At 41.9% G+C, this 15,000-nt stretch overlaps 1 protein-coding gene across 1 annotated transcript in view; it reads left to right on the plus strand.

The window, feature by feature from the left end:
* The first annotated feature begins 1,455 nt into the window (after positions 1–1,455).
* Positions 1,456–15,000, plus strand: part of dsc2l (desmocollin 2 like) — a 19,145-nt gene continuing 5,600 nt past the window's right edge. Inside the window, exons 1-11 of the mRNA XM_079740316.1 lie at positions 1,456–1,782; positions 2,573–2,663; positions 3,140–3,336; positions 3,890–4,024; positions 4,449–4,604; positions 7,133–7,277; positions 7,587–7,741; positions 7,874–8,008; positions 11,395–11,580; positions 14,243–14,490; positions 14,652–14,794. Coding sequence (XP_079596442.1) covers positions 1,741–1,782; positions 2,573–2,663; positions 3,140–3,336; positions 3,890–4,024; positions 4,449–4,604; positions 7,133–7,277; positions 7,587–7,741; positions 7,874–8,008; positions 11,395–11,580; positions 14,243–14,490; positions 14,652–14,794 — 1,633 coding nt within the window. The 5' untranslated portion in view covers positions 1,456–1,740. The remainder of the gene's footprint in view (positions 1,783–2,572; positions 2,664–3,139; positions 3,337–3,889; positions 4,025–4,448; positions 4,605–7,132; positions 7,278–7,586; positions 7,742–7,873; positions 8,009–11,394; positions 11,581–14,242; positions 14,491–14,651; positions 14,795–15,000) is intronic.

Here is a 15,000-nt window from a genome sequence, read left to right on the forward strand (position 1 = left end):
GATGTGGAGCTTGAACACGCATTAACGACACAAAGAAGAACAGGTGACAGTACAGTCGAGGTACAATGGGATGATATAGGCTTAAAGAAGGATGTGACAGATAGCGAGGGAGAGGTGCTAACATCAGCAGAATGGTGGCTGTGGGGAGGTGTTGGGGGCAATTCTTTCCCGACGTAACATAGCAATGCAACATTCCTTCGCCTACTCCACCCTGGTTTTGAATGTGGGCCTGTACATACATACTAACACACTTACGCACGCACTTACGCGCGCACTTACGCACACACACACAAACAAAGTACTCCCGACAGTAGTTTGCACAGAATTCAGCATGAACATTTTTACATAACTAAAGAAACGCTATGAAATGCTCACTGTAATATAGTCATTCAAGCACCAATTGTGATGATATGTGAGCATAATATGCAGCACACATTGTTTAACCATTCATTATCTCTGGTGTCCTTGGAAACAAACTTTTTAAGAGATGTAAGGATCAACAGCAGGGACAGACCGCTAGGATGTTCACTATTCCTCCATCAATTGAATTAAATTAAATTCAAACTGCTGCAGAATTGGCCAGGCAGGCATTCATTCTGTAATCCACCAGAACTCCCGGAAGGCCTGTCCTCCTCTGCTCAACAGAGACAGAGACACAAATATGATGAGTTCCAACATTGCACAAGGGTTATAGGGAAAAATAGGACTCATGGGAATTAGACTTTGAATGGAAGACCCTGGATTTATTCAGGAAATGTTTGTAGCCAAAATACTCATTGCAGCATAAGGCATGGTCCACATCCTGTTTACACTCAAATGAACCCACACAGGCTGTTGATGTCTCTTCAGTTACCTCCTCCCATCTTCCCCCAATTATTGCAAATGATTCTTACGAAAAGAAGAACTCATGACTAAGGAATGCGGCCTTATCAGCCTTGAAGAAGCAGAGTGACCCCTTCTGGCCCAACATGCTCAAAATGGTACTTTTACAGGAAAACAGACGCTTTTGTGCAGGTTTTGTCTCACAGTCAACAATGAATGCAAAAAATTCAAAAATCTGTGAACAATCTATTGTTCAAGAGTACTGCAGGTGTTCTGATAAGAGGCTGGCCAGGCTTCCAGTGGATACTGGAACATTGCTATTAATAGATTTCCATTGTGTTGGTCAGATCTGTTACTCATTCAGACAAGGCACGTGCATTGTTTCTAATAGGACAACAATGTGTTGACCAGGCATGAGACTACAACGGAAACTGACCAGGGTTCCCCCACTCACCGACAATAAATAAAAATGTCCAGATGTGATATTTTGATAGGTTTGTGTAAATGAAGCACATGAAAAAAAACTACTCAGCGAAGGAGTTCGCGGTCATTTTTTCTTATCATTCCAGCTCTATCCCTCCCTCTCTCACGCACACGCACATGCACGCGCACACGCACACACACACGCCTCGCGCGCGCACTTGGGTGGGTGCAGTCTACAAGTTGTTTTACAATCAGCTGTGGGCCAGCTCAGACCCACGGACTATGCCGAATTTTTAAACCGGTCAGACTTGAAACTCACTCACTTTGCCCCAGACTCAAATCCCCCAGATTTGAGTCGACACGCCCTCAGTGTATACTTGAGCTCCGATGAAATCGGCGCTTTTGCCTGGAAAACAACATTCTTGAAAGGACTTTGCCCTGACTTCAGCCACCGATCCAGGGTGCCTAACAACCCGGAGCCAGTGTTGCAACACGATGGCCCCGGGTGGCATAATCCGCTTCTGCCTGATCGTCACGGTGAGTGGAACTCAGCCAATTATTACTCACCAAAAGTATCGCGGCCTATAAGGGATGTGTTGGCTCTTCTGAACTGTTATATGCGACTTGTTGCTGTTGGTCCGCTCCGACGTATCCGGTTCGGAAGGTTTCTGCAGTTAATGGGTGCTAGGCAATGCATTTTAGAGCAGCTCGGTGACAAAGTCGAAGAAATAAACATCAGCGGGCGGAAGGGTTGTTTGATGCATTGCCTATGAGTGAAAAACATTAGTTTACACGTCACACGTTTCTACGTAGGCTCGCAAGCAAATACACATGTTGAACTCCAATAAAGTGCCCCCGATGGTGCTTTCCTCGTTTTAAAGTCTCAGCGTGGACGTCTCTTTTAGCAGAGACTGCACGTTTCCACCACATCATAATGTGAAGTTCCTTATCATCTTCTCAGCACACTCACACACTCTATCCAGACCCAGATCTACGAGATACAATGGCCCCCTTCAGAAGCTGTTAAATCATTTACACATTCAGGATATGTTTTTAAACTGGAGCATTGTAAGTATTCCTAAGATAATGTATTAATTAATTAATTACACTTTAAACGAGCATGCAAACAGTTTTTAAGGTCCTTTTAATGCAACGGAATGTGGCATTACATTCCTTATTATGAAACTGGCATAAATATGTTATTCGATCTATAAAGGTGCCTACTGAAATTATATAGAATAGAAATTTCATTTTGGTGGGTGCTTGTCTATCATGAATAATGAAAATTATTCTTTAATCACCATCTTTCTCTGTCTCCCCTAAATAGATCTTATCTCAACCTGCTCAGTCCTGTTTTCCGAGCTCCATCAGAGCCCAGGTCCCGGTGAAGATTGACCCCGGCTATGTCATCTCACAAGGTTTTACATTATGCCAAACTGTCATGTCATGCCATGGTCCACACAACCTACCTACCACGATCCCTGCTCTTGTCTTGGTTGTACAGGCGTCTGTGATTTTGAGTCGTAGTAGTAATAGTAGTAGTCGTGGTGGAGGGCTGTCAATTCTTAACAGTTGCTTTGAACTAGATTAGTTTTTTAAGAATCTATTAGATATTATTGTGTATGTTAAAGCAGTATTCCAAACTAAAATTGTGACATATGTCATTATATATAGAGAGAGAGAGAGAGAGAGAGAGAGAGAGAGAGAGAGAGAGAGACCCACCCAAAGCAGATGCCACATATTGATTTAGAAAATCAAAGCAATATAATTATTGTGGATCCTCATGAAAGTAATACATGTTTTTATTTATGAATGGTCTAGTATCTATGAAGTTGTATTTTGACTTGGTTAGTCCTCAACCTGATTGTCTCTGTTTCTTTGATGCCCTGGCCAGTTCCTTTAGATCAGTGTGGGGATGTTGGACTGCGTCTTTCCTCTTCTGACCCACACTTCACGGTGAACACGGATGGGACCATAGTGGTTGCCGTGGTCTCCATAGTGACAAAAACCAGGTCATTTGGGGTCTGGGTTAAGGCGGGGCGAGGTCAACCGCGGAGGGTAGATGTGCAGCTCATTCCAGATACTGAACAGGTGAGGTAAAAATACAAGAAACGGGCAAGAGGGGGGCATATTCTGTGCCAAATTTAATCTAGATTAATTACAATGTTTGCGGAGCTTTGTCAAGACATTTTCTTAGCTTATACTTCACCGCTCGTCAAACAATCTAAAACAAGGGGGGTTGATATGAAAATGTTTCTGAAGCATCAAAACGGTGTCTTGATATGGCTACTTGGATATAGCCCGTCCGATCACCGCCATTATCATCAATGTTATCGCGGGAAATAATTGCTCCCACCTCGGTTCTGCAGCCACCCTTCTGCTGATGTTAGCAGCTCTCCCTTGCAATCTGTCACACCCATCTTTAAGTCCACAAATGTATAGGAAGGTGAAAGAGATTAACAACAATAGTGGCAACAGCATAATAACTTGTGCTCCATATATATGAATATATGTCTCATATCAACTGTGGGTTTCTCGTAACCATACCTTGTTTCTAAACAGAAGAAAAACAGAAGAGAGCTTCGGAGTGTGTTAAAACATGATAGAACAATGAAATGCTTACATTACATTTCACATCCCATAGTTGCATCAATACACTCTGCATGCACAGAGTGCTCCATGGAACCAGGCCCACAAGCGCTTCAAGAGAAGGTGGAGCCCACTGCCTTTCAACATTATTGAAAACGCCTTGCCTCCCTTCCCTAAAGAAGTCGAGCTGGTAAGTCCCTTAATGTTTCCCTCACCTACTGGATTCATATTGTTTTCTCACATTGTTATCAGCGCTCAATAATACCTAACCCAAATTGTTTTTATCTTAGTTTGAATAGCTAACAGCTCATCACACACACACACACACACACACACACACACACACACACACACACACACACACACACTCAAGCACTCATAGATACGCACACACACTGAGTTTTCTTCCGTTGAATATGATTCATGATTATTTTCCAAAATAAACAAATTAACAGGTCAAAGAAGTATCACCTCCTAGACGAACACTAACTCCCTTGGATTCTGATGAACTTTGAAGTAGTTTTGCTTTTTAATTATATTGATGCATTGGGAATAATGCATCACCTGCCTTCTTCAGACAACAACAACAAACCGCCTTTCTTCTCCATTGTCAGATCGGATCGGACTCATCTGTGAACTATACAGTACACTACACCATCGAGGGTCCAGGAGTAACCCAGCCCCCGATGAATGTTTTCTCTGTGGTTCGTGAAACAGGCATGGTGATAGTGCACCGTGCTGTGGACAGGGAGCTGTACCCCAAGCTGGTGGTGAGAAAATATACCCATAGAAGCCTGCATTCTTGTTTGTTTACTATACACACACAATGTAAGTAAACAGGGAACTAGTCAGATGGAGGACTTTGGTGACATAGACGTTTCTAATGGAGGATCAGCCGTGAAGTTAGTTATCATAACAACTTTGTTGAATCCTTAAAGGCTGTGTTGCAGGGTTTATTTTCCAACGAATTTGTGCAATTTTCTTGTTGGTATTTAAGATTTAAACTGTTATTTATTGTATTTAATGTTGTTAGGTATCACAAAAAGGAATGTAAACGAAAAAGTAGGTACTATTTCAGCGGTTTGCTATTGATTCTCATTTTCCCCAGAATGCATTGCATGACGTCACGTTGGGGAGACACGGACCAAAGCCGCATTGAGACCCTTGAGAGTAGAGACTAGTAAGAGAGTTTTCAGCAGATTATACAGATACATAGATAAATACATAGATATTATGTATAGTTAGTATATGCTACACGTGAACCTCCTACGATGGCGCAATTTGATTGGTTCGCTATCTCGGGATATTGGGCAATATCCCATGATTGACATCTCAAACTCGATATTGTTTTCATCGCAAAATGTCAGCTGATAACAACAAATAAACCTTCGGTCTCGGGGCTATTCCCAACTATTCACCTCGCCTTCGGCGAATAATTGTTGACTAATAGCCTAGATAGATAAATAGCCTAGTCAAGTCTTTATTAATGCCAAACTACACGTCGGGAATTCATTTAGGTGATTCGGCTCACACAGTATAGCCTACAAGACCACACAGAACAAGGGAGACAACAACTCTGACTGGACATACACAAAATACGTCACACTAAAACTAGACCCATGCGTTGATGGATAGACAGACAGACAGACAGACAATTAAATATGTTCTATCATTTGCCTTGCGGAGCCAGCCAATCCTGTGCTCGTATGCAAATTAGCCATGTGCGCCAACACAAGAAAGACGTAATGTTGAGAAGTCACGCTAAACACGAAAGCCGAATCAGACCGTATCAATCACATACTTTGGGTCCATTCTAACTTATGGTAAGAGGCTAGTCTTTAAATCTTTGCAGTGACTGAATGTTGATGATAAAACGGATTGTTTTGCATAAGATGAGTACATCAAGATGTGTGCGACTGTGCGTGTGTCCTTCTCGGCTTCGGCATACTGCATGGTTATGAAGGCGTTGTGGTTAGTTGTGGTCTTAGTGAAGCAGCCTAGCCTTTGAGTTGGATAATTTGGAGTGATTGTGTAGTACAGGCGTGCGAGAGTGAGAGAGAGCACACCCGCCGTGGTGATGTTTGTTGCGCTGTCAGCATCCGCCGGGTTGGACGGTGTGCTTTGTGTATGTGTTCAATGTACATCTGTCTGGTCGTATTTGCGGTAGATTGATGGTTAAATGTCACACCACGATCGGTTATACTTGCAGGCACTCATTTGCAAGTGCACTGATTGCTGTCCGATAGGCTAAGTTAGCCCATAGCTAGCATTATGCCTTCTATTTCTAGATCTTCTGACTACGTTTACCGGTTACGAGCCCACATTAAAATCGTGTGAACAACTAACATAATAACTCAAAGAAACGGATTTTCTGGAAAGAAAACGTTTTGGTTTATTTCTTTTCCATATATCGGACAGAATGAGAGGGTTGCCACAAAAAACAGAAAAGAAAGCAACCGCTCCCACCATAAAATAAAAGATCCAAGATCAACAATAATACATACGGATTTGAACAAATGGGTTCTGGTTTAACAAAAGAAAAAGTGCGACCAGCCAGCGTCTGCCATGTCGAGGGTGTGTGAGAAAAAGAGAGAGCCAGCTTAGAAGTAGGCAGGCTTATATACTTGGGAGGGCCGGTCTTTTCAATTAGTCACTGCAAGGTAACGCCCAGTCTCCTCCTACCAGGAACAAGGAGGCAGGACCCGTAACACCGGTGCTTACGACATAATCACTGTCACTAGATATAAAGAAAACGTTGACTTTCACTCGGTGCTATTCACTCACAGTAAAAATAAATAGAAGTGTCGTTATTGTATGCACTGCTGTTCATTGACTAGCTCCAACTTGCTTAATGATAGCAACTCTCTACTCATTCTCCTCTGACCATGCATTTAATTGGCTTTGACCACCATCAGTTCTCGGCAATTCCTCATTCACCCTCTCACATCTGACAAGTTCGAAATTATACTGCTGTGGGCCATCATACATGTTATTTGCGGTTCTTGCCACCTCTTAGACGTCATAGTTCTAGTACTAGGCTGAGGCTACCTTCCACCACGTCTCCCCAACGTGACGTCATCGCCGAATGGTGTTAGAAACTATCCGTTACTGCCAAAAACGACAAAAACTGGACTTTTTTGGAGACATTTCATAAATGATACACATATTTTGAGTACTTTATGTACTCCTTAATCAAAACTTCCGGTAAACCTGTAGTAGGCCTTTAATAGCGCCTGCGTTTGCTTCTAATTCTGGGTATTCCATTCTGAAAGGAGACATTTGTGTCTTCTGTGTACAGTTTCAAGCTAGGGTGACAGACAAATTGACAGGGAAGGAGACTGACCGCCCCCTGGACATCACTGTCTTGGTGTTGGACCTCAACGATAATCCTCCCACCTTCTTAGGACCCCTGGAGTTTCAAGTAGTCGAACAGTCAAGACCAGGTCAGTGGAGCTAAAAGCACTTGTTGCAACTTTCATGGAAAATATTCAATGGAGGAAAACCTGAAACTAATGGTTGGACCTGTGAGTTGATTTGAACATCAAAATGCTAAAGATAAATCACCTCCATGATGCTCAAAACATTATTATGCAGAAACGGCACAATATATTTTGCAGGTTTTTCGTTGCATATATTTTGTTCCCTGGTAAAAATGCGCCATACAATACACAAATTCTTCAGCCGCGGGTACACAGAAACTACCTTCCATTCCATCTGTCAAGAGTCTCGGCCTGTCTTTTGAACTCTCTCAGATACAGAGGTCGGGGTCGTGACTGCCACAGACAGAGATGAGGCAGGAACTCCTCACACACAGATTAAATTCCGCTTGCTGACAGAAAACCAGCTTTTCAACATTCATCCCCAATCTGGAAAGATCACCACAAAGTCTGGCACCTTAGACAGAGAGGTTAGAAGCACCACATACTTATGATGTGACCCTGTCAATTTTTATTACTGAGGTCAAATTCAACCTTTATTTCTTTTTGGGAGTAAAAACTAAAAACAATGACCTAGTTGACTTGGCTTTTTCTCATTTCAGGTCCAAGCCAAGATTCCTGTTACTGTTGAAATTCGAGATATGAATGGAGCAAAGAGTGGTCTGTTCAACACCGCCATAGCCACCATAACACTGGTGGACGTTAACGACAATCCTCCAACCTTCACAGAAACTATTGTAAGTTATTTTGTCTCATTTTGGTCATGCATCATACATCATCAAACGGGACTCTGGATTTGTTACCACCTCTGGAATTGTTACCACCTGGCTCTTGGTTGTTATCAAATCAAATGATGTCAAATCAAATTGACATCTATCGTCAATTACTTATTTGTGAAACAAGATAACAAGAGTATAAGGTCAGTTAATCAGTGGCTTCATTGGTTCATGAGTTGATGATAGTGGAGGGTGGGGTTTTGTGTGTGCATAAAGTAAGGAAAAACCTGTACGGCTTGTAACAGGATCGTAAAATGGAGCAAAGAGAAACTTTGCATTTTAAAGGGTATGGTAGGCCATTTGGAGAAACCAGCCAGAGTAGGTTACATTTTGAAAGTATCTTACTACTATATAATAGCAGGCCTGTCGGTCAAGTTACTCGGACAAGTTGGTCAGTGCGCATGTGCCAAGCAGCCTGCAGCTCAAACACACAAACATAGTATGCGCAAACACATACATACACCGCACGCATGTGCACGCGGAGGCAGACGTTGAAAGACAACGGCAAGATTGATCCCGCATCCCGCAATGTCTTGTGATATTGATATCACTCCTCCCCCCTTCCGTCTGTTTTAACAGCCCAGCTTTCGACAAACTCTCCCAGGTAAGACGTTCTATCCATAGACTGTAGAACTTGCGATAAAAGAAGTGAAGAGACAATTTCTCACGTCGACAACGCTGTTGCGTTGTCTATTTGTCTCTTCACTTGCAGGTCGTTCATTTTATCATATAAAACCTGTTAAATTCAAACATTGCGACGACCGGCATATCAACACACAATTCACGTGATCTTGAAGAGACAGCGTCCCTATAAAACAGAACGAAAACATGTCAATAACACAGTATCGGGAATTATGTCTATAGAGTCCACCACAAGACTACACTTTGTTGCTAAAATGTAATATTACTATCCTCCTTGAGCATCCTGAATTATCTTTACACTTTGTTGCTCAAACTTAATGTTTCTCTCCTCCTCGAGCCTCCTGAAATGTCTTGCGATATTGATATCTCCCCTACCCCCTGCCGATTGTTTTAGTTGTTTTATTTTTCTAATGTTTTGTGTGTATGCTGTCTTACCAGGTCACTTGAAGAGATGTTTAATCTCAATGACGTACTCTTCTGGGAAATAAATAAAATAAACTTCTTAAACTCTCACGTCAGGTAGTCAATGTACAATCCGCAATCTTGCCCTCACATCCCCCCTTCTCCCTCTCCCCCTCCCCCACACAAGGCCTAGCTTTATTTCACTATAGTTAGGTAGGTTGCTGCCTAAGCTGTTGTTACACTTAGCTTATTTCACTAAGGTGCTTCTGTAAATGAACACAATTTTCAGCTGTTTGTTATTATTATTTTCCACTAACCAATAGTAGTGGCCATACATTTTTTAAATGCCAATGTACTTTGATCCCTGAATAACAGTAAAAGCTATTGCACTACTACACTTTTCATTGAACAATTAACCCTGTAACCCATAAATTGACTCATTTTATAATGTAATCAAATGCTCGCACACTAGCTGCTTTCAGACACCCGTGTAAGTCCTGATATTCTCCTGCTATTCTCCTGATGGGCCCTATGTGGAAACAACATATCCTGACATTTGTACCCTAAAAATCTCCTGAATAATACTACCCCTGAGGTAGTATTTTCTCTGGAGGAAATGTAAATTGCCTTATGTGAATGAGGAGTAGAAAGTCTGAATTTTTCACACCACTTGAGTGGGCGTCTTGATGACGCTTCTGCATGTCATTGAGTGGCTCCCTTAATGATAATCAGCCTGTGGCCTTTGGTTCGCTGAATGGTTAAAAAATATTTAAATGTTTGAACTGCTTTTAACAGTCGTGGTGAACGCTAAAAGATAGGTCTTATTATAACCCTAAAAGTACACATCTTACAATAAATTCCAATACATGGGTTCACAGCTGCAGGCGTATAGAAATTTATTTTTTATTATTATTACTGACAACAGTCAGCTGAACATTATGCGGTCCCGTCCTTCCACTCCCTGTTTTCTCAGTTAAACACAGAAATCAACTATATTTGTCCAAGTGTTTGTATGTGAAATTATGCAAAGAAATACGCTCTCTTTCTCTGGTAACGCAGTCATTCGCGACACCTTTCTTCTTTGTCGTTGTTTTTTATTTGTCTCTAACTCATGCTCCAATTTTTCATAGATCGATACTTCGGATTTGGTGGATGCAACAGAATACATGATGCATAATTTTAGCAACATTTAAGATGATCGCGATGATGAATTCTGCCAATTCTGCCTCCATTTTGTCTATGGTCAAATCAAAACAAACTACTGTGACAGCGGACACACTGCCTATTATCCTGCCTATTGCGAACTTAGACCCTACGTCACCTCCTGCCCCTTGCAAGCCAACCCCCTAAACCCCCTATTGATTCTACTGATGTCTAAACAACATCGATTTCCGCACATATAGCATCAAGTGTGAATCACCCTCAGGGTTGAATCTCCTAATATACAAATGCAGCAAAAATGTGTGAAAAAGGCTTTAAGTAGAAAATGATTGTGCTTGCTTCATAACGTAAGGAGAAAATTATTATGCTTGCTTCAGTACGTAATAGGTGAATCAAAATGTTAAATGTTGTAACATTACAGGCAAAATGTTATTATATTATGCGCTCAGAAATTTGTTACATTATCGACTGGGGTTCCACATTATAGCTATGGGTTTTAATTACAACTAGAGGTTGAGGAAACTCTAGTCCAACTGAAAGTGTCCTCCCCTCGGGCCACCCTCCAAAGCTGATCCCCAAAAGACATGACTAGCTCCCTTTATGCAATAGCAACATATCTGCCTAGCCTTTTGAATGACTCCGGTCATGCTCAATGGGTTCACCAGCAGAGTGGGTACAGGTAGGTAGTTTGACAAACTGCTAGCCCATCCAATCATTTTATTGATTAATTGACAGGAGAGGCTTATTGCAGGCCAAAATCATACAAAATATGAAGCATCACTTTACGATTTCATTTAATGCATATGAAAATAACTTTTAATCATCAATATGCAATAACTGCTAGAAATCGGGAATTGTTCACCCACTTATCTGAAACAAGCAAACAATAGACCTATGTTCTGTTAGCTATATATCTGTTAGACATATATATATTTATGTTTCTATGTTTCATTATTATTGGTGTAACTATCTGCCGCTACAGATTAATTTGAACTAAATTCCATTGATTTCGTATTTGCTCAAATATGGTTATTTTTGTTGTTTTTTCTGAAATATCTCCAATGTCCGAAATGCATCTAAATTCCGAATGCATTATATTGTATTTGCAATTTACAATAGTGTTTGTTTGTTTATTTGGACAGCTCAAGGCCAATGTAGAGGAGAACAAAGCTGATTTGTTGGTTCTAAGGATACCTGTGGAGGACAGGGATGAAGTGAATACCCAAAACTGGAAGGCAAAGTTTGTGATCACCCATGGAAATGAAAACAACGACTTTTGTATGGACACCGACCCGACAACCAACGAGGGACTACTTTATGTTGTTAAAGTGAGTCAGAATTCTCATTTCAAGTTATTGTAGGCATGGCACCTATACTCCAGTACCAATATTTATACTGGTAAATGTATGTGAATAACTGCTTCATACGCTTATTGTGAAAAGAAACGTGGTCTGCAACGCTGACTCGTGAAATGTGTTGAAAGATTGGACCACTGACGTCGTTGTATCGGGATTTTTTGTTCTTGGTGGGTTTGATTTTGGATCTACGACAATAACTGTTCAACCTCTCTGAAAATGTTTGGCAAAACAGTTGATTCACAACAATATATAGGAAAATAGACAAGTGTGATGCACCTCAAAGATAAGCCCCTGTATTGGAGAAGATCTAAAGGGATGATTACGGTCCCACTTTCACGCAACGCAAGGGGATTAAGGACCCCTTACGTCCTTGCGGACCCTCCTTGCGTCCACTGCAAGGGCCTGACGTGCGCCTGCTAAAAAATGTAACCCTCCGTCGAGGCGACGCAGCACCAAGGGCTGTGATTGGTCCGCTCACTAAAACCCGACGCAGAACTAAAACAGGTTCACGACTGCGTTGAAGCGTCTGCGTGGTCATTGCGTTGTGTGAACATGGAATCATAATCAGCCATTTACACTTGAGTGAAAGTGTTACCGTTGCCTAACCCTATTCCCTGCCTTAAACATTGCAAAACAATCATGTTATGTACAAGCCCTGGTTGGAACCAGGATGGGTCAGCAAATAGTCATTTTTGGTCAAGTGTGTTTTTAAATTTGGTGGCAAGGGATGACATTCAACCGCTACATATAAAACGAATTGAGTAAAATGATCCTTCCGATTCGGCATCATTGGGTCTAGAATGTTATAGCCACTGAGGAAAACTAAGAGATCTTCACCAACACCACGGTGTAAACACAATAAATCATTAGTCAGTGTCTCAGGGATTCTGAATGTTAAGGCCAATTTCCACCGGAAGCAGCACGGCAGCGAACCGGCTGTGTTCCGTATTGCAATCCCCACTGGAAGCGGCACGGACACGTTCCGACTGATGGCTCAAGACGTGCATAATTATAATAGGCCTATATGAATTGTAAAAATGATTATGAATAGAATGATTCATACAATATTATTCACGAGTTATAATCAACCCCTACACATCAATATTAGGCCTATAGCCCATTAAATACGGTATGATTTCTAGATGTCATGGCAACTTCCGCTCGCGACACTGGACTTGCGAGGCATCGACGCAGACTTTCATTTCTTTTTTGCCACTGATTAGCAATTGATACCATAGATAGACTATAATATTACAATACCGTGTGAATTGCATAGGGGTCGATGTGAGTACATGAATATTCATGAGCAAAGGCAAACTGATTGGCTGCAGAAGTGTTCTGAAGGCCAATTTCCACCGGAAGCCGCACGGCAGCGAACCGGTCCCCAAACCGGCTCTTCGTTTACGATACTTGCCTCTTCTATTTTTGCTAGTTGCTTGTTCGCAGCCGTGTGTCAGAACACTTTTAAAGCCAATCAGTTTGCATTTGCTCATGAATATTCATGAGCTCACATCGATCCCTACGCAATTCACAGGGTATTGTAATATTATACAGTCCATCTATGGTAACAATAGCTAAAGAAGAAAAGTTGAAATAAAGAAGAAATGAAAGTGTGCGCCGATGCCTCGCAAGTCCAGTGTCAATATTGTATGAATCATTCTAATCATAATCCTTTTTACAATTAATATAGGCCTATTATAATTATGCGCGTCTTGAGCCATCAGCCGGAACGTGTCCGTGCCGCTTCCGTGCCGGCTCTGTTGGAAATTGGCCTTGAGACACGGCTGCGAATCGGCAACTTTAAAAAATAGAAGAGGCAAGTATCACAAATGAAGAGCCGGTTTGGGGACGCTTCCGTGCCGTGCCGGTGCCGTATCCAGTGGAAAAGCCCACGTTGAATTTAATGGTTTCTATTATTTTCGGCGACCGGTTCGCCGCCGTGCCGCTTCAGTGCCGCTTCCGGTGGAAATTGGCCTTTAAGCTCAGTTCCTGCAGCTAAGTTCCACATAGAGCTGTCAGAAATATGTGAATTGTTTGTAGTCACATATATGGATGTGTGCAGTATGTATGTGTATGATGTTTGCCAATAACATGCATTGGCCAATCTCAAACACTTGTCCACATATGCATCTCAATTTCTGCAGTGGCTTTTAGCTTACATGTGTATATGGATGCTTTGAGTTACATTTCGTAAAAGTGTGTGTGTGTGTGTGTGTGTGTGTGTGTGGGGGTGTGTCTACGTGTGCAGCATAGCTCATCATGCAGGGGAGATGAGATGGCCACCAGGGTGTAATAGCTAGACTGTTATTATTAGCAATTCTCAAATGTGATTGCAGAGGCTTGGTGACAAATCTCTCACATAGACACAGCTAGCATTTCCGTGTTGAGTTGACCTCACCTGACCATTTCATAATTTCATGCAATTCTTATTCTGGTAATAGCATTCTTGGGATTTGAGTCACTTGGCAGATTTTTTCATTTCGCCTATCTTTTTATTTAGTATTTTTTTTATACATTTATTTCTACAGATCCACTTTAATAATTACCCACTCAATAATATTATTAGAACACGTTATATCAATTGTTGGTGCAGAAACCTTTTCAGCTCTACCTCACCTTATGCCTCCGACAGCCTCTTGACTACGAGAAGGGCAGGTTGGTCGCATTGATAGTGTCTGCCCAGAACGTGGTTCCGCTAGTGAACAGCCTGACATCTTGGAACACCATCCCCGTGGAGGTGAGCGTGAGCGATGTGGACGAGGGCCCAGAGTTTTCCCCTCTCATCAAAGTGATCCGGGTGAAGGAGAACACTCCCATTGGAACTATTCTTGGCTCCTACATGGCTTTGGACCCAGAGACCAAGAGCAACACCGGCATCAGGTACGTTTTGGTGACATGTGACAGGCAGGGAAGGAATAAAATAATAATACCAATCAATTAGTTATTGCTTTGTATAGTGCTTTTCAAGTTATGACCCGTCCCCTACCAGTGCTTTGTATTGCTTCTTATGGTTTTGTGTGTGTGTGTGCGCATGAATTTAGATACCTCAAGGTGTCTGACCCTGGCTCCTGGCTGAGTGTGGGTGAGGAAACAGGGGAGCTGAAGGTCACCAACCTTATAGACCTTGAGTCTGACCTGGTGACCAATGCAATGTACAACATCACCGTCAATGCTGTTGACCCGAGTGAGTGCTGGAAAAGTCTTCTCTCTCACGACATGTGGATGGTAGAAGTAATGTACTTAAGAAATTACACTTTGGGTTGAGTTTATAAACATCGGGTATCTGGCATCTTCTACCAGCACGGTGGTTATAGAAGATTATTTTGTATAAAATTGAACTTGTCAAATGTGGTTTACATTGAAAACCTGAAATAAATATTTGAACAGGCC

Source organism: Pollachius pollachius (assembly GCF_949987615.1).
Source record: "Pollachius pollachius genome assembly, chromosome: 7".
In the NCBI taxonomy this organism is placed as follows: Eukaryota; Metazoa; Chordata; class Actinopteri; order Gadiformes; family Gadidae; genus Pollachius; species Pollachius pollachius.